Source organism: Harpia harpyja, chromosome 17 (assembly GCF_026419915.1).
Source record: "Harpia harpyja isolate bHarHar1 chromosome 17, bHarHar1 primary haplotype, whole genome shotgun sequence".
Taxonomy (NCBI): domain Eukaryota; kingdom Metazoa; phylum Chordata; class Aves; order Accipitriformes; family Accipitridae; genus Harpia; species Harpia harpyja.
The window spans coordinates 16,052,649-16,079,325 of NC_068956.1; the positions used below are offsets into that span (position 1 = coordinate 16,052,649).

General features: G+C 39.2%; 1 protein-coding gene across 1 annotated transcript in view; it reads left to right on the plus strand.

Moving 5' to 3' along the window:
• The window catches only part of DYNC2H1 (dynein cytoplasmic 2 heavy chain 1), a 187,380-nt gene that overhangs the window by 140,955 nt on the left and 19,748 nt on the right, over nucleotides 1-26,677 (plus strand). The window contains exons 84-85 of the mRNA XM_052812508.1: nucleotides 12,182-12,391; nucleotides 15,252-15,341. Of these exons, the coding sequence (XP_052668468.1) occupies nucleotides 12,182-12,391; nucleotides 15,252-15,341 (300 nt within the window). The remainder of the gene's footprint in view (nucleotides 1-12,181; nucleotides 12,392-15,251; nucleotides 15,342-26,677) is intronic.

A 26,677-nucleotide genomic window follows, 5' to 3' on the forward strand; every position in this document is an offset into this window, starting at 1 on the left:
TGTGAGTTACCCTGTAGCTTGTCCAGTTCAGAGAACTGAGCAGCTAGTTTCTTTCTGACTTTTGGATTTGTTGATTTGAAAATAGCCATTTTTTACCACACTGTATCTGAGAACTTTCTTTAGAGATATAAAATGCTCTCTTCAATCAATGCTGTCATAAGGGCTTAATTTGATTTCCTAAAAATTAGGCTTCTAGCACTATTAAAGAAACCATCAAATATTCATGGCCTGGCAGATATAACACAGAATCTGCAGGAGACCTGTGAACTGCTGGAGTAGCACGTAGAGACAGAATGAGACATCTCAGATGTCACTAGGTGCCTGCCTGAATCAAGGCTGTGGTGCCTATTTATTCTTCTGCTTAATTTTAACTACAGGAAAATTAATTATGGAATACTTCTGTGTTCTCTCCTTGCCCAGTATTTGTACAGTCACCATATGCATCTGTGTTTGACCTACATTTTTACTGGTTGTAATATCTTAAAATAAAAGACTCCTATAAAAAGACTCAGGAAGTTCAACAAGGCAAAGTGCAATGTCTTTCACATGGGTTGGGGCAATCCCAAGCACAAATATAGGCTGGGTGATGAGTGGATTGAGAGCAGCTCTGCAGGGAAGGACTCAGGGGTATTGGTTGGTGAGAAGCTCAACATGACCCAGCAGTGTGCACTTGCAGCCCACAAAGCCAACCATATCCTGGGCTGCATCAAAAGAAGCATGACCAGCAGGTCAAGGAAGGTGATTCTCCTTCTCTGCTCTGCTCTCATAAGACCCCACCTGGAGTACTGTGTTTAGCAACATAAGGACATGGGCCTGTTGGAGTGAGTCCAGAGGAGGGCCACAAAGACGATCAGAGGGCTGAAGCCCCTCTCCTGTGAAGACAGGCTGAGAGAGTTGGGGTTGTTCAGCCTGGAGAAGAGAAGGCTCCGGGGAGACCTTATAGCAGCCTTCCAGTACCTAAAGGGGGCCTACAAGAAAGCTGGAGAGGGACTTTTTACAAGGGCATGCAGTGATAGGACAAGGGGTAATGGCTTTAAGCTGAAAGAGGGTAGATTTAGACTAGACATAAGGAAGAAGTTCTTCACTGTGGGGGTGGTGAGGCACGGAACAGGTTGCCCAGAGAGATTGTGGATGCCCCCTCCCTGGAAGTGTTCAAGGCCAGGTTGGATGGGGCTTTGAGCAACCTGGTCTAGTGGAAGGTGTCCCTGCCCATAGCAGGGAGGTTGGAACTAGATGATCTTTAAGGTCCCTTCCAACCCAAACCATTCTATGATTCTATATTATCTTAAAATTTCTTTGATTTTCTAACATTTTTATGCTGTTAGCAGGTTAATTTATTTATCTTTTGAAGACCTCCTTTAGAACAGGATGGCCTCTGACCTTGTGTAGGGTTTTTTGGGGGGACATTTGCTTGAGTGTTTAAAAAAATTTAAATAATAATGTCCTTTATCAAAATTAGTTTTCATAGTCTGTTCAACTAGTACTTCCTATAAGCTTTGAAAAAGTCTAGGCATCTTTAAAAAGTCCACCTACATTGCATACAGTTCTACATTCGAATTCTTTATTGATAGCTCAATAAAGGCATCATGTTTGTTTTCAGAAGTTTTAAATAAAGACCTGGGAATTGGAACGAAGAAAATAATTGAACTGCTGCTTAAATTAACAATCACACATTATTTTATTTATGCATGAATGAGCACAGAATATGAGCTAAAATGATTTCCCAGGTATGAAGAAGTAAAATCACAAAAACTATTCCTGAAGTCTGTAAAATTTTTTTTTTCCCCTCAGTTTTGGAAGCATTTACCTTCAACTGCAGACTCTTTGTTATAGAATCATAGAGTCATAGAATGGTTTGGGTTGGAAGGGAACTTTAAAGTTACCTAGTCCAACCACCTGCCATGGGTGGGGATATCTTTCACCAGATCAGGTTGGTCAAAGTCCTGTCCTACCTGACCTTGAACAATTCCATGGATGGAGCATCCATAACTTCCCTGGACAACCTGTCCCAGTGTCTCACCACCCTTACAGTAAAAATTTCTTCCTTACATCCAGTCTGAACCTCCCTTCTTTCAGTTTAAATCCATTGCCCCTTGTCCTGTCACTACAGGCCCTGATAAGACGTCTTTTTCCATCTTTCTTATAAGCCCCCTTTACGTATTGAAAGGCCGCAATAAGGTCTCCCCGGTGTCTTCTCTTCTCCAGGCTGAACAACCCCAATTCTCTCAGTCTATCTTTATAGGAGAGCTGTTCCAGCTCTCTGATCATTTTTGTGGCCCTTCTCTGGACTGTCTGGGATACAGTACTCCAGGTTGGGTCTCACGAGAGCGGAGTAGAGGGGGAGAATCACCTCCCTTGACCTTCTAGCCACACTTCTTTTGATGCAACCCAGGATATGGTTGGCTTTCTGGGCTGCAAGTGCACATTGCCGGCTCATGTCCAATTTTCCATCCACCAGTATCCCCAAGTCCTTCTCCAGAGGGCTGCTCTCAATCTCTTCATCTCCCAGCCTTTACTGATACTGGGGATTGCCCTGACCGATATGCAGGACCTTGCACTTGGCCTTGTTGAACTTCATGAGGTGGTTGTTGTTGTTGTTGTTATTATCTTCTTTTATCTATTGGATACAGATAGTAGTAAAGTAGAGGCAGAAGGGATAGATGCTGACAATACCTTCCATTTTATTTAGAAGAGGCAAATATTAGTCTTCTACCTGTCAAATGTACTTATCACAAAGGGTAGTTGGAAACAATGGTTGAATACCTGTTTCAAACTACTGAAACTCAGAAAGTACCCAGTATAGTCTGAACTGAATCTAGCCAATCTATTTATAAATTCAACGCTGTTTTTAAAATCAGCTACTTTTTATTCCAGAGGCAAAAAATGCTCAGGAGCTTGTTAATATGTAGACAAAGATTAAGTATGTTTTTAAACATTTTTATTCCAGTGCTGAGTATGTAAATCAAGGATTAACTCAGAAAGTATTATCTTACAAATACCTTGAAAATAGTTACTGTACATCTAAGTGCTGATGATTATGAAGCATAACAATATTTACCACTTGACATAGGTTTGTCCTGTAGAATTTATACTGGAATAATTGGTCATAGTCTTTAAGTGTGGACATATTTTTATCTGTACACTCTCAATACTGTATGGTTATCACTTTTGTGTTCTGTAATCTAGTGTCCAAGTTTAGATAAAATAATAGCATTTGACTGGGTATTTCTCTGGACCGAACATCAGTGTTTCATCCTACAAAAATCAGTCTAAATAATTTAGAGTATATAATACAGCTAAATTGACAGAATGTCTGTAGAATTTATGTAGTCAGTGAATTTCATAAATCAGTGATAAAACAAAAATTTTACCTAATATTGGCCAACATTTCACAAATCTGTAAATGGACTATTTAACTTCTTAGTGATGGGCCCACTGAAGAATTATACCACATCAAAGTATGTAAAATAATATTTGTATTTTTTCATGAGTGCAAATTGTAATCTCTCAATCAATAGTATTGAGTGCAGCTAACAGAGGCAGCAAATGCACACAGCAGTTGGCACAGCAGTTTGTGCAGAAGAGCTTACAGAGACCAGCAACTTTGCTCAGCAGAGGATACACCTTCTCAGCAATGGTAGTGACATGCCACAAGGCACAGTCCCCACCCAGCTGCTCTTAGAGCAATGGACCCTCTAAGATGAGAACTTTGACTCGGACAGAGCTCCAGAAGGAGGATGCAGCAGTGCAGATCTCGAGCTGCAGGGAGTGCCTGGTGCCTCTTCCTGAGGCTGGGGCAGCAGGAGGTGGTCGTCTAACCTGCAGGAGATGTGTGCTTGCTGAGGATCTGCATCATCAAATAAAGGAGCTGTGAGAGGAGGTCAGTGGATTTTGCAGCATCAGAAGGAGATTAGCTGGGTCTTTTCTGAGACACTGAGCTTGAACAGCCAAGCCCCCAACTTTCCTGAAGGTGCTGCAGGCAGAGTCTGTCTGTTGGGATAGCAAGTGAAGACTTACAGGATGGCAAAGGCTGGAAGCTTGAGACTTCCGGCACCAGGAGCAAAGGATGCTTCTCCATCTCAAAATTTGTACTTACAGAACAGATTTAGTGCCCTCATTGCTGACAAGAGGCTGGGAATCCTGTCCAATGAAGCTCCCAAGCCAGCTAAACCTGATCCACCCAGAAGCACCTGGAGGAAGCGGTAAGGAATAATGGTGGGCAACTCCCTGCTGTGGGGAGAAGGATGCTCCTATCTTCTGATGTTATCTGTCGTCTAGGGAGGTTTGCTGCTTGCCAGGGGCTCAGATCTGGGACATTGTGGAAAGGCTGCCAAGGCTTGTCTGGCCCTCAGACTATTACCCCTTCATGCTTTTCCACATAAGCCCCAGTCATACTGCCAGGGGTAACATGGAGCATATGAAGCATAACTACATGGGTCTGGGGGTGGTGGTTAAGGGCATGGGAGCCTAGGTGTTTTTTCTTCTTGATCCTTACAGTGAAGGTGGAGGACATGAGGAGGAGTGGACAGATCCTACAACTGGTTGCATAGCTGGTGTCAGCAACAGGGTTTTTGTTTTTATGACCCTGGGACACTTTTTGAGGATTGATGATTGCCTGCTTGAAAGAGAAAGGGTCCACCTGACTAAGTGGGGCCAACAGGCTGGCCAACTTGGTGAGGAGAGTTTTAAAATCGAAGTAGCAAGGTAGGGAGAGGATGACCAAAAATTATGGGAGGAAGTAGTTGACCAGGTTGGCAGGCAAAGTATGTCTGTAAACATCATTGTCAACAAAACAGAGCTAAAGACGGACCATCTAAAGTGTGTCCATATGTATTGGTTTTGTGTGGCAAGGTTTTGGTAGCGGGTGGGGTTACAGGGGTGGCTTCTGTAAGAAGCTGCTGGAAGCTTCCCCTGTGTTCGACAGAGCCCATACCAGCCGGCTCTAAGACAGACCCGCCGCCGGCCAAGGCTGAGCCAATCAGCGATAGTGGTAACGCCTCTATGATAACATTTTTAAGAAGGAAAAAAGTTGGGATGGAGGTATTTCGGCAGCCGGAGAGAGGAGTGAGAACATGTAAGAGAAACAACCCTGCGGACACCAAGGTCAGTGAAGAAGGAGGGGGAGGAGATGCTCCAGGCGCCGGAGCAGAGATTCCCCTGCAGCCCGTGGTGAAGACCATGGTGAGGCAGGCTGTCCCCCTGCAGTCCATGGAGGTCCACGGTGGAGCAGATATCCACCTGCAGCCCGTGGAGGACCCCACGCTGGAGCAGGTGGGTTCCCGAAGGAGGCTGTGACCCCGTGGGAACCCCGCGCTGGAGCAGGCTCCTGGCAGGACCTGCGGATCTGTGGAGAGAGGAGCCCACAGAGCAGATTTTCTGGCAGGACTTGTGACCCCGTGGGGGGCCCACGCTGGAGCAGTCTGTGCCTGAAGGACTGCACACCGTGGAAAGGACCCATGCTGGAGCAGTTCGTGAAGAACTGCAGCCCGTGGGAAGGACCCACGTTGGAGAAGTTCGTGGAGGACTGTCTCCCGTGGGTGGGACCCCACGCTGGAGCAGGGGAAGAGTGTGATGAGTCCTCCCCCTGAGGAGGATGAAGCGGCAGAAAATAACGTGTGATGAACTGACCGTAAACCCCATCCCCGTCCCCCTGTGCCGCTGGGGGGTTGGTAGAGAATCCGGGAGTGAAGTTGTGCCCGGGAAGAAGGGAGGGGTGGAGGGAAGGTGTTCTGAGATTTGGTTTTATTTCTCATTACCCTACTCCGGTTGATTTGTAATAAATCAAGTTAATTTTTCCCCAAACTGAGTCTGTTTTGCCCGTGACGGTAATTGGTGAGTGATCTCTCCTATCCTTATCTCGACCCACAAGCTCTTTGTTATATTTTCTCTCCCCTGTCCAGCTGAGAAGGAGGGGGAGTGATAGAACAGCTCTGGTGGGCACCTGGCATCCAGCCAGGGTTAACCCATCACACCATATAAACAAGGAAGTGCCTACCTGACAGAATTATCGGGAAAGTTCTCACACCCTTTCTGGGAAATCAGCATGATGGGGTGCCTCTCTGATGTGCCTGTACACTAATGGGTGCAGCATCGGGAACAAAGAAGAGGAATTAGAGGTTTGCATACAGTTGCAGAGCTATGATCTTATAGGGGTCACAGGAACATGGTGGGATAGCTCACACATCTGTAGTGCTGCCATGGATGGATATAGGTTCTCTTGGAAAGAAAAGCCGGCAAGGTGAGGATGGGGAGTTGCCCTTTATGTGAGAGACCAGTGGGAACGCATGGAGCTTTACCTAGAGATGTACAACGTGCCAGTTGGGAGTTTGTGAATTAGGATTAGAATTTAACATTAGGGTGGGTGTCTGCTACGAGCCACCTGATCAGAAAGAAGTAGGTGAGACCTTTTTCACATGGCTGGAAGAAGCCTCACATTCTCAGAGACTGGTCTTTGTGGGGGAATTTACACACCCTGATATCTGCTAGAAGGACAGTGTAGCTGGGCACAAGCAATCCTGGAGGTTTCTGTAGTGCATTGATGACAAATTCCTGACTCAGGTCATGGAGAAGCCAATAAGGGGAAGCACTCTGTGGGACCTCAAACTTGCCAAGAAGGAAGAACTTGTTGAGGATGTGAAGAGTGGGGACAACCTTGGTTGCAGTGACCATGAGATGGTGGACCTCAGGATCCTAAGAGGAGGGAAACAAGCAAAAAGCAGCATGACAACCCTAGACTTCAGGAAAATAGACTTTGGCCAATTCAGGGACCTGCTTGAAAGAATCCCATGGAATGCTGTCCTGGAGAGCTGGTTGCTTTTCAAGGAATACCTCCTCTACACTCAGTGATCAATCTCAAAATGCAGGAAGTCAAGTAATGGCAGCAGGAGGCCTGCATAGATGAGCGAGGAGCTCCTGGCAGAACTGGAATGTGAAAAAAAAAGTGAAGAGAAGGAAGAGGGGACAGCTGTTGTGGGAGGAATACAGAAACACTGAGCATGCAGGGATGGGATTAGGGAAGCCAGAGCATATCTGGAGTTGAATCTGGTGAGAGATGTGAAGGGCTGTACTGATGTACTGGGTCTGGCTGGGATGGAGTTAACTTTCCTCACAGCAGCAGATATAGTGCTGTGCTTTGTACTTGTGGCTAGAACGGGTGTTGATGCGTTTTGGCTGTTACTGAGCAGTGCTTGCACAGCATCAGGGCTGTCTCCCCAGCCTTGGGTGCCCCCCTGTTCCACCCCTGCAAAGAGCTGGTACACTGGGGGTGGGCAAGAGGTTGGGAGGGGACATAGCTGGGACAGCTGACCCAAACTGACTGATAGGAAGTAAAAAATAAATCTCCTTTGGTTTTGCTTTGCTTCCTCATGTGGCCTATGTTTTTTTTCATTAAACTGCCTTTATCTTGACCAACAAGATTTTTCATCTTATTTTTCCCCCTGTCCTGCTGAGGAGGAGAGCGATAGAGTAGCTTGGTGGACACCTAGTGTCCAGCCAAGATTAACCCACCACAACCAGGTATGGCTGGGATGGAGTTAACTTTCCAGCCTGTAAATTAGCAGCAGGTGTGGTGCTGTTAACCCATTAGAAGGGCAACAAAAAAGGTTTTTACAGTCACATTAGCAACAAAATGAAAATTAGGAAAAATGTAGGCCCACTACTGAATGGAAATGAGGACTTGGCCACAGAGGACAAGGAGAACTCTGAAGAACTAAATGCCGCCTTTGCCTCTGTTTGCTGCTAAGTCTGGCCTTCGCCAGTCCCAGGTCCCCAAAAGCAGTGGAAAAGTACAGAACAAGGAAGTCTTACTCTTGGTGGAAGAGGATCAGGTTAGGGAGTGTTTAAACAAACTGAATACAAACAAATCCACAGGCCCTCATGGGATGCACCTATGAATGCTGAGGGAGCTGGCTGCTGCTGTTGTGAGACCACTCTCAGTTATCTTTGAAAGATCAGTGGGATTTGGGGAGCTTCCTGAGGACTAGAAGAAAGCAAATGTCACTCCTTTATTTAAGAAGGGCAAAAAGGAGGATCCAGAGAACAATAAGTCAGTTAGCCTCACCTGGGAAGGTGATTGAGCAAATAATCTTGGAAATAATTTCCAAGGATTATCAAGGGTCATTAAGATGATTAGGGGACAAGAGCATCTGTCATACAAGGAGAAGATGAGAGAACAAGGACTGTTCCGCCTGGGGAAGAGAAGGCTAGGAGTATCCTACCAGTGTGCGTCAGCTGATGGGAAGGAGTAAAGGAGACAGAGCCAGGCTCTTCTCAGTGGTGTTCTGTGACAGGACAAGAGGCCATGGGTGCAAACTGAAATACAGGAAATGGCATTTAAACATAAGGCAAGACTTTTTTACTGTGAGGCTGGTCAAACACTGGAACAGGTTGCCTAGAGAGGCTGTGGAGTCTCCATCCTTGGAGATACTGAAAACCTGACCAGACACAGTTCTGGGCAACCTGCTGTAGCTTTGAGCAGAGGATTGGACTAGACAATCTTCAGAGGTTCCTTCCAACCTCAACTGTTTTGTGATTCTGTGAATAGTAGTCCTTTGTGCTCAGTTTTCAGAGCTATCACGGTCTTTGTGGCCAAAGAGCAAAAATGGCAGATATAGATGGCGCTTCCATTTTAGACATTTTGAAATGGGAAATAATTCTTATATATTAATACAGGAAGGAGGACTTAAATGTTGTTACTTTTTCAGAAATATTTCTGGAAATTTGCAGGACTCATTTTTCCTCTCAGTGGCATACATTTTGCAAAGCCTTGTTAAATATTACTACCAATTATTCAGGCATTCTGAAATTGTTGAGCTGGGGAGTTTTCTATTCTTCATCTATCCATAACAATAGAATCATGGAAACTGCCTCTCCTTAATCCATGGTTTATTAGTCCAGCCAGAATGCAGACTCTGGAATTTTTCATTGAATTTTATTTTAAATGAAATGGATACTTAAAATCTGGTTCAGATCAGTGCACTCCTGTGTTGAAAGTTACACAAGCAATCTTCCTCTTTCTGTTTAGCTGTTCTGGACTAAAAAGAATCTCTTGACATTTTCATGTATATTAGCTTAATTTGAAAACACCCTTGTAATGAATACTGTCCTAAAACTGCTTCTGCAGTGTCTTTCAGCATTATTTAATAACAGCTTAACACTAATCGAATTAATTAAACTCTCATGAACCTGCCATTAAGTTAAAAAAACCCTAAATACTCAGATGCTCAGTATAGTTTTGCACGAAAGACTGTTTACTGGAAAAAAAATGAAGCCATCACTGAATAACTTGTCGAACAAATGTTACACAAATTTAAAAAAAAAATCTTCCTTAATGTGGAAGGATGGCTCACTACAGCCTGTTGGCCAGGGCTGGGCTGTCAGAGCAGTTCAACCAACCTCTGTCCTGGTGTCTCTTCTCTTCCCACATAGCCTTCTGCCATGACAGAGTGTAGATCAGGACCTATATAAGCACTTCATTGTCACATAACTGGATCAGTTGGAAATCACTGCCCAACAGAACTCAGGCATTGCCTGTCATATGATAGTTTTCAGAGAAGCACAAAACCAGCAGGATGCAATGGGGCTGCATAAGTGTTTCATCATGTCCAAATGGTTATCTCTTATGAGTAGAGAGAGAGAGGAATCAGTGCTATATTTTTATTGTAAGGTAGATGCATTTTCTGCCTTGTTTCAGGGAAAACCTTTAGTACCTCCATGAAAGTTAGAAGGCCCACCCATAATAAAAATTTGGAAGCAACTTCTTCAAAATTATTTTTGCTGAATATATATGATCATAAGCTGTCATGATGTGTCCTGCCTTATCTTTTGTTGTGTTTGTAAATTGAAGGCTAACTAATTATTTTCATAAAGTTGCATAATGCTGCAAAACAATTGCAAAAGTAGTTTTGAAAATGAATGGGTTGTTGCTCTTTTATCTAAAACATTAGGAACCTCAGCTTTAACAAAAGAACAATGTTTTTTTCACCAAGGACAATCAGTGAAGCAAAAATATAGGGTTATTCTTTCTTGTATTTTCAACAATGAAGACTTTGTGTAATGAACAGTGAGAGGCTAGTATCTAAAATAATAGGCAGAGAGACTCAAAGGAGGAGGCAGAATAAGTACATCAAAAGGCCAATGGAGGTTTCTAAAACCCACCACCACCAAAATTGAATTTTGAGTCAAATGCAGAACTAGTGGAGGTATATGAGTTTATTTTAATTATATTTGTTACATTTCTGAGGAGGCAATTTTCAGAACATATTGGAGTTTGAAAAAGCTTGAGTTTAGGAAGGTAACAAAGAAAAAGCTCTGGAACAGCTTAGATGAGACTATATGAAGTCTTATATTGTACTGAGATAGTAACAAGTACAGAAGTGAAAGAGGGAAAATGATCAAAGTCTCAAAATACACCTAATTTAATATTGGTAGCATAATATAGTATTTAATGTTAAAGATTAGAACATATTTTCAGTTTCTTATGATTAGGAAAAGCACTCAGTACTTCAGGAATTCTTCATCTTAATTCCGAAGCAGGTCATGAGGATATTTTTAAAGCTGATGGAGTTATATACATAATGGATTTTAAGGGAATGTAATAGAACATTAAATGTATAAGCTGATACTGGTATTCATGTTTAATTTTCCTATAAAAATGACAGATGGGTTGTTTTAACAAATTCTCAGGAGAAAGCATTAGAAAGAGTGATTAAATGAATATGCAATTCCTAGGAGACTGTTATGTAAAGGACAATATTGAGGAACTTAGAGGCCTTCTCTTCTCAGTAAGTTTTTCGTGAATTAAGACAGTATATGTGAAAGACAGCAAAGCCTGCAAGTTGCAATGTCTTTTTTCTTTTTTGTACAATTAAATACTCCAATAAGAAATTATCAGCTAGTTTCTACTAGTTTTATAATACATTTAATATATACTCACAAACTATGGTCTCGGAAAAATTGAAGTGGAACTGGAACTATGATTTCAGGATTTATGTAAAGACAAAATACAAAACATTTCTAAATACTGTATGTTTCTTACACTTTGAACAGTAAGTAACTTTGTTGTATACCTTTTTAATAATGTGGGAGGGAAAACCATATCCTTCATTTTTCTGTTGGTCATAAACCAAACTATCTGTATGACTCTTGCACATAGCTTTTCTCATATTTTTACTTGGTAGTTCAGTGCAGAATGAGCTTGAAACAAAACACATGTGAAAGTTCTGACAAACTTACAGTGCCTGGGAGTGATTATGGAGGCAGACATCCTGTGTGTTCTGGAAAGCAAGATGCCGTGTGACAGTTCAGAAGTGTATTTAATCTGAAAAAAAGCCAAAACTACTTGTTATTTTAAGAAGAGAAACTTCAGAGAAAGTAAAATCTGATTTTACCTTGAATAAATTACTAGAAATTGAAATAGCAAAACAGTTTTTTCCCAAAGGCTAGGGTTTTCTTTTTGCATTTGTGCCTTGTAGAATTTTCCAATAAAGGTTTAAATTCCATAAGTGGAATTCAGTGCAGCATCTTGTCATATGTCAGGTTGACAGTTTCAGAACACATGCTAAAACATATTTATGTAATAAGCTGCATATGAATTAAGACTTGCAAAATGATACCATCTCTTGAAATTATTGAATAAATTTGGATTTTCAGTGGCTGTAATGGAATGGAAGTAAGTAATAAAAATGTCAATGTCAGAGCAGTAGTATCTCTCAGAGTCTGAGTTACTCAGGATTTACATGTAATATTATATTTATTTTGTATTTATTATTTTGCTTCCAGGTTGAACTAGTCTTATCAAAGCAGGAACTATATCTGGCAGCATGGTTTATAGTACCCAATACAATCTTGTTATGCTGAGTACACTACTGCTTTTTATATTGACGCATTAACACAAATACTAAAAGCAGAGATACAGCTAAGTGAAGATTTTTCAGAAATTCCAGTACTTTTGAAGTAATTGGGTAGACAGAGTTGTCTCAGAAGAGTGGTGCCTTTATTGAACATCTCATGGACAATGAAAGTATCACTACAGTTTTAATCCAGCGTCAGAAAAGAGGGGCTATCTGAATTACCTGAAGGCTCACAAGGTCATATGAAGTATTATGAATTAAACAAATAATACATTGTATAACATAATAGTTTCCCTGAGTTTATTAACTGGACATCATGTGTTCTTTTTTAGAATTCTAACCTGATTCATCAGAAGGTATCTCCTCCTGTGGAGCAACAAGGATCCCCAATCTTATCATTCGTTACTCTGGAACAATTCAATGCTATTCGCCTTGTGCAAAGTGTCCATCAGTCACTTGCTTCTTTAAGTAAAGTCATCAGAGGTACTTCATTACTGAGTTCTGAAGTACAAAGACTAGCAAGTGCTCTGCTAAATCAGAAGGTAAGTTACTTTGTCATGAATTTACATTATAAGCAATGAAGAAAATCAAGGAAACTGAACAAAATTCTGATACATATTTTCATGTCATCATTTGCTCTAAGTTCTTTTATTGATAGAGACTCTAAAATGGGGTTCTTTTATTGATAGGGACTAAAACAGAACCATGTTTTTTCTGGAATGAAAACCCACGAAAATGTTGCTTGAAGTACTTGCAGAAGCTTCTGAGTATATTATACTTTTATCAAGCTTTCTCTTAAGGGCAAATCCAATAAGATTAGAAGCTGTGGAATACTATTTCCATTTCAAATACCAAATCATGCTAGATAAGTCAAATATATTAGCCAGCAGAACATGGAAATCTGACCCTTTTCTTAGTTTTTACAGTTTCTTAAAATTTAAGTTTTACTGCAGTTGTAATCACAATTTGCTCTCTGTATTTATTCAGGACGAATTATTGCCATATTACACCAGACAAGGTGTGCCTATCATACCAACCTATCATCTCACCCTATATTCTTCATATACAAGAAAAGCAACCAAAATTTGTACATGTACTTTCTCCATGTTTTCTGGCATCAAACTGGGCATGTTTATAAACTGGTACAATTAGTGACTGCAAATTTACATGTTCTGTCATGAATAGCTAGATAATATGGATTCCAAAGATAGTCAAACATTGATGTGAAACTGTGGTTTTATTTCACCTGCAGCAATTGATAAATTGTGTCAACGCAGATATGTGGATATTGAGATTGGCCCTACAATGAACAATAATTCCTATTAACATCTTGTTTATCTTCATGCGAGGAACAAGTACTGTTAAAAAGTTTGTTATGCATTTATTGATCTATCAAATTTCTAATTAAAACAATAATTAAATTCTTTGTCTTTTCGGATTCACAAGACAGCACTTCTTAGCAAAATTGAAGTACAATTAGAATAAATTAACATTTTCATGTTAGCAATCTCATTGCCTTTTTAAACACGTTTTGGCTGTGTGGTAGAAATTGGTGCTAAGTACAAGTCACAGTGAATGCAAATGATACATGTAATGGCCATTTTTTTTTGTTACATTTCTTGTTACTGAGCAAGAGAGTATGGCTTGCTTATGTGCTTAAGCTGCACTCTTAAATTGGAAGCAGCAGGAACTATGAAGCTGATCACTGTCACAAAAATGTACTTAAAGATTCTATGCATTTTTTTCTCTCACAAACATCAGTTCAGTGCTTCCTGATATATTGAACAGTGTTTCTGGCATTTCATCTGCTTACTTACCCACTTACCTTGACACAGATCACTTTATTGGATTGTGACCATAAAGCAATCTTTTTCAGCACCCTTCAGAGAGGCTAATGCCACGCTCTTGGCATGGCAGCTAAACCTCATGGCAGCTAAGCGTCACTATATTTATCATCTTAAAGTGGTTTGTTTCATATATTTTCTACATACTGTTCTTGTTTAGTTTAGTGTGGTCATGCGTTATGTAACAAAGGACTATTTTAAAAAACTTTTATTTTAAAAGCACCAAGATTGTAGCTCTTTTAAGATTATAGCACCTGAAGAAGCTGCTAGATTACCAATAGAAATGTGAAACTTAATAAATGTGACTTCTAATGGTTTCAGCAATGTGCCTTATTTGTACAAAATTTATATGCTAGTGTATCTCTGAAATACGTTTCCATACTAACAATTAGCTAAGCTATTACTTTAAACTTAGAGTAATTGAGAGTGATATATTAACATTAGGTGAATGCCTTCCAAATAATACATTGGTGAGCTGCCTGTAAATGCGTATCTAGCAAAAGAGCCTACAAAAAAGCAAGGATAATAGTTTCAAATACAAAACCTTCTCAAAAAATCATAATTATGCAAAAGAGCATGCAGTTAACTATGCTTTATTAATTGTCTTATATGTATTCTAGTTTATTCAATTCATTATTAATTAGTGTCCTCAGATGCAGATATTTCCTGGGTTTTACTTATAAAAGGTACATATGGAGTATTTACTTTGAAAGACACTTTTTCTTACAAACTTCTGTGATCAGATTTTGAAAATCTTTTCAGCACATATGCTATTAGATTGTGAACCTTCTTGAAAATGCAACTGTAAATGTTAAACAGTATAAACTGTTTAGTGTGCTTGGCATCTTTAGTATTGTGCAATATTCCATAGGTAATGATTTACATCAATTCTCTTTCACATAAGCAGGAGAATCTTGCAGAGTCAGTTTCAGTGTGCTTTACAGATTCCTGTGGAGTAGCTACAATCAATGTTTTTATCCTTATTTTATATGGAGAAAATCTAACAGAGGATATTTTAAGCCTTTCTTTTTGAAGTCTGTGAGAAATTTGTATGGGGAGGTCTTGCAGGATTTTATTCTCAGGTGTTGTTCTACAAACACTTTAAGATGATGAGAAAGTAATCTTGTGGAGGAATTGTACCAGATTCGTTTTGCCACAGAGCCACACAACTTCATGTTCAAGTCTGAGAACGCAGCAGCAAAGGAGTGGGAACCTGTGGTTGCAGGTGAAAGATGGCATTGTGGCTTTCCAAGAAAGAATCAGTTTAAGCCTTTTTGAAGTGTTTGCGGAACCTACTGATGTTTCCTTATTGAATAGCAGAGGTTCTTTTAACTTCTCCATGACCACTGTATCTCTGCGGGCCACATAAAGCGTTAGCAGGAATATGACCTTCCTAATAGTGGTTGTATGCTTTGATCATTATATGACATGTATTGCCTTTTTTCTTTGTAGATATATTTGATCTCCAGATTATTTAATTTCATTCAAATTGCTAGCTTAAAATGTAATGATGATGGTTTTGAAATGGATAGTTTCAGTAAATGTATTTTTATTTCAGTGTCCCGTCTCATGGCAAAGCAAGTGGGAAGGTCCAGAAGATCCTTTACAATATCTTAGAAGTCTTGTAGCTCGAGCATTTGCTATACAGGTAATTTTAAGGAGTCATTTTACCTCAATATGCTGGTGTTCAGTGACATGGGATATTATGTGAATTGCACTACAGTAGGCCTTTCCAAACTCAAGTCTCAAAGAGTTTTAGATGTGTGAAAAGGCATGAAAAAAATTAAAGATAGATGAGAAATGTGAAGCCAGCAGACTGAGCAATTTGAAGCCAGTAACTTTAAATACAGTAATGTGGTTAGTCACTTCACAATAGATTTACATCTTAGATTTTAGTCATTACTCTTTCTGATGAATTGTGGGGAATAAAGATAGATTTATTTACTCAGATGAATCTACATCTAAGTCAAGAAACACTCTTTAATCTGGTAGAGAGGTACGTATAAAGAGATAAAGTGAAGCGATTCTGATAGATGTAATGTAGAAATTCATAGAAGACTAGTCTTTGAAGCAAATAAAGAAAATATCTGCATTCTCCAGATTTACAAGGGGCTGTAATAGAAGGTGCAGTCTGACAACTCTGTCAATCTACAGTCTGACAGTGGAGAAGATAATTTTTAGTTAAGGTAAATCTAGCTATACTTTGATTGACAGAAGAGGTATATTTAAGATAATAGGCAGACAAGTAAAAAAGTAATTTATCTAAATTAATTAGTATTTAAGGAAACAGATTTCATCATGTTGGATGCATAGAGAGGAAACTGTGAGAACCTTCCAGAGAGGACGTTTCCTTCAGGAGGGACAGATCTTCTACTGCCTCCAGGCAGTAAATAGAAAGCTGCTGGTTTTGACCTTGATTAACACAATCTTGTCCCGTGGGATATGAAGAAGATTTCTGTGAATATTAGTGTTGACTGTCATATTCAGAAAGAAGATTTGAGGGGCGCATGATTTCTAGGCATTACTTTTTCTAAAGAAACTATCAAATGGATGTTTCCAAAGTATTAATAAGATTCTGGTTATGCAAACCATTTCTTTTGGCTAATGCTCAATTTTTTCTTTATCTTTGTTCACAAAAAGGCTAAAATTATGAACAATAAAGTGTAAATATATATAGCAACAAATGATAATGCATGTTCAGAAATTATTTGGTCATATAACTAGAGTTGAACTTAGTCCTCTCTGTCTTTTGACTGACTATTATAATATATTATTATTAAAAAAGCATTGTTTGTGGCTGAGTCAGCAGTGTTTGTAATCTTCAAGAGTACCTTGCAGTTTGTGACTTCTACCTTTATTTGGTTGTGACCAAACTGCATGCAATTTTTCTTGACTTATACGATTTTTTTTAAATGGAAGCCTGAGATTATGGTTCAAGCTTCTGTGTGGAGTGCACCTCCCATACAAAGTGGAGATAATGTGGCAGAGTGTAACAGGATTAAATTAGTGTTAACAGTAATAGATAATTTTCAACCAAGCATATTGAAAAAGTTTTTATTTCCATATATTACTCCAGTCAACTACTGACAAGTATGCTGCATTATATTACCATGATAGTAATCTTCCATTCTCATTGTTCAAAGTGCTGAAAAAATTGTACATTTGGATTACTCATTTTTATGAAAGGTATTATGAAGAAATCATTTACAATTTTAAACACTTATTTACTGTAAGAGAGGGACAGATTATTAAAGGCAGAGCTTTACAGTAGATATTGAATGGTATTCATAAGCAGTAAATTGTGTAAATTTTTTTGTTAGTGACAATAGAAGGTAGTGACAGATGACCAGATACTGGTTCTTATATTTTTTATATGTTTTTTTTAATGTCAAATATGTAATACAGTTGTATTTGAAGCAATTCTTAATAACACAATATCAGTCCATTTTGCTTCTCAAGCTTCTAGTCAGATCACATCTGAAATACAGTTTCTATGTTTTTATTTTTGTATGTATTTTACCAGAAAAATGTTGATTATTTCTAATTTCAGTTGAATCATCTTTTTCCTTAAATGTGATTCCAATTCATGTTTGTACATATTACACCAAGATTTTGATTAACCTTGATCATTTTTTAATTACCTTTCCTATTTTGTAACTTTTCATTATTGATTTTATAAATGTAGTTTACCATTAGTTAATTCTAGATTTAGTATTCAAAAGTTCAATAAAGGCTTCAATAAAGGCTTTCTCTTAACTCTGAAAGTTATCTTCAGATTTATATTTCAATAAAGGACATATTTTTGATTGGTTTAATTTTATATGACCAACTCCATCATTTTTTGATAATTATTCATACCTCCCTCTGTTTCATTCAGTATAAGATATTGACTTCTGCCTTCACTGTTTGGGACAGATCTGTTTTAGGTATTTTTCAAGAGAAAAATAGGAGACATTGAAACATCAAAGTTGTACTGAAAGATTGCATCTACTAAGGATGCAGTAAGTCTCTACTTAGGTTATTAGTTAAAGGCTTCCTTGTCAAGATGTTTGCTCCCAGTGCAGAAAATAATAAAAGCAGCTGCTTTGTTACAAACATTTAATGGGGATGAGGAGGAACCCAAAATATAGGCCAGATGGTAGAATAATTATAGCAGAATTTATAGAAGTGTAAAGATGTTCTGAGTGCATTACACAACAACAGACAGAAAAACAACAGGTGTTGCATTTCTCACATCTGAATTCACTCACTAAAAGCAAAATAAAAAAAGGAAATCTGCCTACTTAAAGTGTGAACAAATCAGTATATGCAAAATGCAATAGAGCCATTTTTTGCTGTGTATTATGTTGTGGTGATAGAGCTGATGGAAATATGTAATTTCTTTCCAGGTGGAAGTTCTGATATTTGGATGTTAGCTTTTGCTTTAAATTAAAACAATAATTCTGTGCATTGAACATTCTTCTAAGATGAAGAGTTATGAATACTTCCAATTAGCAAGGCTGACATTGAACTTTACAATATTGTGTTTCAGCTTGTCTGTCTACAGTGATTTATTTGCTATATCAACATTAAGATACGAAGCTTATGAATCATCATAGATCTTGGTGTTTGTTGTAATTCTTGACCCTTATACTCCCAGTTTCCTCATGGTGGCATCTTAAATGTGTTCTGTGGTTTCCCTCTCTCATGGTACATGATTATAGCTTAGCAATAACATACATCAGTGTATAACGGAATTTAAGTCCATCCCAGCCTGTAGATAAGTGTCTTCTCTTAGCTATACCAGCAGGAGAGAAAGAGAGAGAAGAGACCCAGAACTACAGCTATTAAGAGGCAAAACAGCAGCCCAGGCAAATGTCAGATGAATATCAACATTGAAAAAATGTTTCAGGTCAACAGAATGGAACTTACTTTTTGTTTCCACAAGAACTAAATAAAGAGATTAATTTCACTTCTTCCAAAAAAAAACCCCTCTTATTCCAACAAGACCTTAAATTTTAAATGAAAATATTTATTTCATTCTTTTGGACTGAGCTGCTTTTAAGTCATCTGTAAAAACAGTTCTCCCTTTGGATGTCTGTTTGGTCAGACAGCTGCTAAAAGGCTTACAGCACATGCTGAAAATGAAGACTGACCTCAGAATCATAAGCACTACTTTCAGAGTTCTAATCAAGGAAATGTTTATGAATACTGAAAGTCTTTATTTGCATAAGTTATGAAAGTTTTTGTTGAAGATGTGTGTTTGTCTATAAAGTAATCCTAATATAGTATATAAAAAAGTTATATTTCATATTATATCAAGAGACTTGTATGTATCTCTCTGGGATGCTGTTATCTCTTGTCTCCTTCCATCCTGAGTGAAATCTAGGGTAGTAATATTTAATTTCAATACCAGTTTGACCCCTTAGTATAAGATTTTTAGTATTTTACTACTCTTTTACCAATAGAGGTAGAATGACTTTGTTTCTGTTTTGGAACCCTTACTATTCCTCTGTTTCAACAATTAGGTCCCCAGAAAGGTAGATTGGTCACCCAAGGTATATGAGGTTTGAACTCTTGGAAGTTGCCTGCTGAAGCTACTAGAAAACCTTCTGGGAATAGGAGACACAGGATTCTTCCTTCACACCCAAGGCATGTAGGCAAAAAGTTCAATTTTCATTCACTGGTAACAGGCAGAAAGTCTGCTCTTAGAAAGCCAAGGAACTCATAGAATCATAGAATGATTTCCATTGGAAGGGACCTTAAAGATCATCTAGTTCCAACCCCCCTGCCAAGGGCAGGGACACCTTCCACTAGACCAGGTTGCTCAAAGCCCCTTCCAACTTGGCCTTTGAACACTTCCAGGGATGGGGCATCCACAACCTCTCTGGCCAACCCGTTCCAGTGCCTCACCACCCTCACAGTGAAGAACTTCTTCCTTATGTCTCATCTAAATCTACCCTCTTTCAGTTTAAAATCATTATCACTCATTCTATCACTACAATCTCTGATAAAGAGTCCCTCCCCATCTTTCCTGTAGGCTCCCTTTAAGTACTGGAAGGCTGCTGTAAGGTCTCCCCAGAGCCTTCTCTTCCCCAGGCTGAACAACCTCAACTCTCTCAGCCTGTCTTAAATAGCCTTCTTGTGTTGGGTGCCCCAGAGCTGAACGAGGTACTCCAGGTGGGGTCTCACGAGACCTGAGTAGAGGGGGAGAATCACCTCCCTCAACCTGCTGGTCATGCTTCTTTTGATGCTGCCCAGAATGTGATTGGCTTTCTGGGCTGCAAGCACACATTGCTGGCTCATACTCAGTTTTTCATCCACTAATACCCCCAAGCCCTTCTCCTCAGGGCTGCTCTCAATCCACTCATTGCCCAGCCTGTGTTTGTGCTTGGGATTGTCCCAACCCATGTGCAGGACCTTGCACTTGGCCTTGTTGAACTTCATGAGGTTTGCATGGGCCCACCTCTCAAGCTTGTCAAGGTCCCTCTGGATGACATCCCTTCCCTCCCGCATGTCAACCTTAGCACACAGCTTGGTGTCATCGGCAAACTTGCTGAGGGTGCACTCAATCCCACTGTCCATGTTGCTGACAAAGATGTTAAACAGCGCCGATCCCAATACTGACCTCTGAGGAACACCACTCATCACTGGTCTCCACTTGGATATTGAGACATTGACTGCAACTCTTTGAGCGTGACCATCCAGCCAATTCTTTATCCACCAAGTGATCCATCCATGAAATGCATGTCTCTCCGGTTTAGAGACAAGGATGTCATGCAGGACAGTGTCAAATGCTTTGCAAAATTCCAGGTAGATGACATCAGTTGCTCTTCCCTTATCCACCAACGCTGTAACCCTGTTGTAAAAGGCCACCAAATTTGTCAGGCACAATTTGCCCGTAGTGAAGCCGTGTTGGCTGTCACCAATGACCTGCTTATTTTCCATGTGCATTAGCATAGTTTCCAGGAGGATCCACTCCATGATCTTGCCGGGCACAGAGGTGAGACTGACTGGCCTGTAGTTCCCCAGGTCTTTCTTTTTTCCTTTTTTAAAAATGGGGGTTATGTTTCCCCTTCTCCAGTCAGTGCAAACTTCCTGGACTGCCACGACTTCTCAAATATGACGCATAGTGGCTTAGCCACTTCATCCGCCAGTTCCCTCAGGACTCACAGATACATCTCATTGTGTCCCATGGACTTGTGCACATTCAAGTTCCTTAGATGGTCTCGAACCTGATCTTCTCCTGTGGTGGCTGGTTCTTCATTCTCCCAGACCCTGCCTTTGCCTTCTGAGACTTGGGCAGTGTGGCTGGAGCACTTGCTGGTGAAGACTGAGGCAAAGAAGTTGTTGAGTACCTCAGCCTTCTCCATATCCCGGGTAACCAGTTCTCCTGTTTCCTTCCAGAGAGGGCCCACATTTTCCCCAGTCTTCCTTTTATCACCGATGTACCTATAGAAGCTTTTCTTGTTGCCCTTGTCATCCCTGGCCAGATTTAACTGTATCAGGGCTTGGCTTTCCTAACCTGAGCCCTGGCTGCTCAGACAGTTTCTCTATATTCCTCCCAGGCTACCTGTCCTTGCTTCCACCCTCTGTAGGCTTCCTTTTTGTGTTTGAGTTTGTCCAGGAGCTGCTTGTTCATCCATGCAGGCCTCCTGGCTTTTTTGCCTGACTTCCTCTGTGTTGGGATGCATCGCTCCTGAGCTTGGAGGAGGTGATCCTTGACTATCAGCCAGCTTTCTTGGGCCCCTCTTCCCTCTAGGGCTGTATCATATGGTACTCTACCAAGCAGATCCTGAAGAGGCCGAAGTCTGCTCTCCTGAAGTCCAGGGTAGTGAGCTTGCTCTGCACCCTCTCAATTTTCACTGAGTTCAAGAACTCTGAGGACCAGCCTATAAATCAGTCTTAATGCAAAAGTAGATGGTATGCACATAAAATCCGAGAAATAGAGGCTGAGCGTGAATCCCAAAATAGGCACTCTTGCATACTCTGTACAGACACAGCCAACCACACTCAGGCTAACAGAGGAGGATGGTACGTTTACAGGCAGCTGCATAAACACAGACAGCACGAATAGCCCTATCCTATTTCTGTGGTTCATTGCTCAAGGAAAACACTATTCACAAGTCTCACTGATTTTTGGTCTCTCCACTGTCCTGCTTCCAATCCCTCAGTCTGCAGCACACAGCTCCCAGACCTCTTGCCTTCCTGCTGGCTGGTACTGCTAGAAGTTTGCTAGTGGATTCCCTTCCCCCACATAGAGAACACACTTGCCCCCCAAAAATAGCTAAAAATAGAGCTTAAAAGGATAGGACAGACTCTGGTGATCAGGTGCAAGTTTGGACAAAGTGTACTGACCAGCAGCCTCCCTACATGCAACCTTCTCTTTTATACCTCTCTCTCTGTTTTCGAATTCATGTTTGTCACCCATCCACCTTTCCCCACCTTTGGTCCTTCCCTTAAATATCCCATAATAAATCTTGTACAATCCCAGAATTGTCATGTTCAGTCCCCAAATTCACCCAGTTTGACACTCCATAATAAGGCCTATACCCCTTTAAGTAATCCCACTTAGTTTGTATAGCATTTCAGAGTTTTGTCTAATAGATTGCCTTAGCAGATTTTGCAGCAGCAACAATAGCTTTAACGGTTTGTCTTTTATGGTCTTAGGAGTAGCTGATTCAGATGGATTAGGTTGGCTGCATTCCCCACCTTGTCATTGTTCCTCTCATCACTCTCTCTCTATTTGAACAGCTGTTACCTAAGTATCTGTACAGTGCAGAATACTTCAGATTTAGTATTCTGATATTAAAGCACAAAAATTCATAAAAATATTGTGGTTTAAATCCACCCATTCCATTATTTGAATGCAAATTTCCACCTTATTCTGAAGAATTAGCATTTTTCTGTTGCTTTTCTTGGCTTCTCCTCTTCAGCTGTCATGAATATCAAAACAAAAATACAACTGCAGCCTAACATTATCTGCTATGAAACGGAGCCTTAATTGGCTCCCACAGCTCTCATCATGTTGCAGCATGATTTCACTTCGTTCAGAATTTATCAGCCAGGATACATCTTTCAAGACCTTTTATCTAAGTGATAACTGCTTGGTAAAAATTGGAAATTTGCAAGTACTACTATAAAAATTTAGATCTTTTCCTTGTCTCTCATGTAAGAGGCAAATTTGAAGCTCTGATAGATCCAGCTGTTGTATCATGTCCCTTTTTAATCACTGTTTCAGTGAGATTGTATTGATTAAGTAGTGGCCAGTGTAGAGTAGTAGTGCTTTATAAAGATACGCTATCCAAAGAAGAGGCCACACAGAAAGTAAGATGAAGGTATCAGGCTTGCACAGGTCATAGGTGTTGTCCACTGAAAATAAGGTCTAGTTTCCAAGGAAGCTAAAGCAGAAGCTGAAGTGAAGTCAGAGAGTTCGTGTTCTCTTGTGACTTACAGAAAGCTGTGTTCATGCATGGGTGCCTGAGGTGGGAGGATCCCTTAAGTTTTCTTTTTTGTTCTGTGCACGAATTCAAGACTTTACTTTCCAGGGGTACTGCAATTACTATTTCTTGTAGTGCAATTATTCTTTTCCTGCAGAATACAGTGGGTTTTCACACTAAGTCTGCAAACTCTGCTGTTTTAAATGGAAATATTTTTTGGTTGTCAACAAGCAAGGATTATCTCAAGTTTTAGGAAAACAATTTGCTTTATGCATGGAAAAACAGTTTTTAAAAAGCAGCTTTGGAAAAAGAAAGACATCTCTACCTGCATTTTGTTTGGTTTCATTGTGAGTTGTTGAAGCTTAATCCCAATAGCTTAGATGCTCTGTTAAATTGAGGCATCCACAAGTTACAGGCTTTTCTATAAACATCAGGCTTAAATGTTTTGAAAAGTAATCTGTTTCAACAGAATTCAACTCCTGTTGATTAAACTCTCAGAATTCTAAGCATGTTTTGAGAGAATGGCTATTCTTTTTTAGTTATTAAATACTACCTTGTAAGCAGAAGTTTGAGCAGCATCCTTTATCATACCACTATCCAGTTGTTCAGCTCTCTGATTGTCGAATACTGATTGCAGAAGATGATCACTTATAAAAAGTATTTTATAAGTGTTGCAAAAAACAGAAGAAAAACCCAGGTCATTGTCTCTGTTCACTTTCGGAGTTACCTTATTTTAAAGAAAGTGATCTTTTTTTCTAACCACAGTTTAAATTTAAAAGAACTAGATTTAGTGTTCTGTATTTCTTTTATGGATGCAAGTTAGTATTTATATACTCGGTAAGTTACAAGAAACTGTACCATGTATTGTATAAGATTTAAAGCTGTAGTTGATATACTTTATTTAATCTAATAAAATAATTACCATTCACTGATTTTTCTCTTTAAGCTACAGAATACATTTTCACAATACAAGAAGCAATCTGAAAAGATACAATGATAAAACATTAATAAACTGTAAGCATTTAAATTGTTAAAATTTAAACTGTAGGTTGCTCAGTTTCTAATAATTTGTTTTTCATTGTGTCTCTTTTCCTTTATCATGGACAAAGCTGTGTGCAAAAGAGAAGGCACAGTAAAATGGATAGTCTTGTCTGACAAAAGCTCAAGAAAAAAAGGTTAATTATAGTACAAGTGGTAGAAAAGGATGTTATTATCATTTGCATATGAAAATGAGTCTCCTTATGTTACGCTGTCAAAGACTTCGGTAATTTTAAATTCCAGCCATTAATAAATGAGAAGGTTGTAACACATGCTAATACACCAATTTGCAGGTACTTTCCATCAATCTCCTTTGCTTTTTTCTAGACAACTCGGTTGCAGTAACCTGCTCTTCTGATCACCACTATATCGACACAAATATTGTATCTACTAATAATAAGCAATCTGTTAAAAATCCTTTATTGTTTAATTTACAGTTGTGATTTCATAGTGATACATGCATACATAGAAATAAATTTCTTAGAGTAATAAAACAGCTTTTTAACTAAAAAGTAACTAGATGTGATCATGGTTCTGTCTTGAACTGTAGAGGTTTTGGTGGGAACTGGCTTGGTGAATAGTTTACAAAATATTTCATCTCTTGATTTGAGATTTTAATTTGTCAAGATCAATGATAACACGATATAACTATTCCACAAATAGTATTTGCAAATACATATATTAAAAAGTAAGCCCATTTTCTAATAGAAACGCATTGCCATTCCACAAGCAAGCATCATCCCTAATTAGCAATCTTTTTGGCTTTTCCTTGGGGGAAGGCAGAATGTAGCTGCATGTTTGACCTATCTTTCTCTCTTTGAAGGAGAATCCATATAGCTGAAGTTGAAATGATAACATAGTTTCATATTGTTCTCCTGTACAAATATAAAAAAAATTTAAAATTTCAGAGCTGTTAAAGTTTCAGAGCTGTCATCTCAAATTTAGTTTGTGAAGGAAAACTTCATGACAGTAATTCTTTACTAAATCGTTGTTTATCTGTTGTGTGTGCTGTAGTTTTACTCTTGGGAATTCACATTCATATAAAGCAACCAGTGCGGGATGCAAGTGCATTCAGCAACTCTGTTGTCATGACTGTATTTTAAAACTGGAGTAAACACAGAGGCATTCTGGTTTGGGGTTTGGGGGTATTTTTGGTCTTAGTAGAGTTCTTCTTGGTGTGGTCTTTGTCTCTAAATGTTCAGCAAGGTAAGTAATTGAGGAAAAAAACCCCAAACCTTGTGTCAAAGGAGAAGAGTTTTTAAGAGTGAGAGGAAGCTTAGATCACCATTTTAGGCATGTACGTGAAGCTTAAAGGCAAGAAGGGTAAATACCCTCCTGCTCTATAGTATGTTTCCCAATGTATTCAACTGAATGCTATAAATAGCAACTCACTTAGAATGTGTGCCCTTACATGGAGGAGAATGTGTGAGAGCACATTTGCAGGCAGTGATATTTTTATATTGTTAATTCCATGTAGTCACTCTGAACTAAGAGAGTTATGATCCAATGAGGAACCTGTTCTCTACATCTGAGCTTGACGTTCAAAATTCCCAAGAGGTTTGTACTGTTGTACAGTGTTATGTATGCTTTTCCTTACACGTAAGATGTATTTTCTAATAGGTTCTCTGTAATTACCATTTTCAGTGTCATTTCTAATATTTCATGATCCCATGTGATAAATTTAATCAACTGAAATTATCTGCATATCAGGCAAAATGCAGTAAATAATTTAGAACTAAACCAAATATTGTTCATTATTCAGATATAGAAATTATGAAGCCAGAAAAAAGATTTATTCAGTCATGTGTATTCACGTATTTTATTCTCATCAGACTGAGAAAGTAAAAATTGATGATTTGAATGTATCAACAGAAGAACCCATCAAGTAAAAAATACAGTAAGATATTACTAGAATAATAAAAATAAAATTGTGTTGCTTATTAGCTGCAAATTTGTTAAAAATATGTGTCACCCATGATATCATGATACCATAGAAATGCAAAATTCTTAATGAGCTTATTAAAGGTCAAAGGGAGTTGTTATTTCTTCCTATTCTGCACTTTTGAGGCCACATCTGAAGCACTTGTCCAGTTTTTGGCTGTTTGGTTGAAAAAAACTTTGCCCAGGTTGCACAGAGAGGTTTGTGGAATCTCTAGTTTTGGAGATATACAGAACTAGAGTAGACAGTGCCCTGAGCAACCTAAACTGCCATTGAATTTGGCCCTACTTACAGCTGTGATTAGATCAGATGACTTTCAGAGGTCCCTTTCAACCTAAAGTCTATAATTTTATAATTTAGAACTTCTCTAGTGTACCTTTTGGGTCAGATCTGCTCTAATGAATATGCACTTGATTTGTGCCACTTCAGTGAAGTATTTCTCTTTTAAAAGTTAAATATTCAGTAGTGATATATCTAGTTATATGCCCTGAAAGTTTCAAATGTTTCATGTATTGCTTAGACATACATAGTGGCACTTAATAAGATCAGCTAAGAGAAAACAGACACAAGTTGCAAGAAAGGAAACTC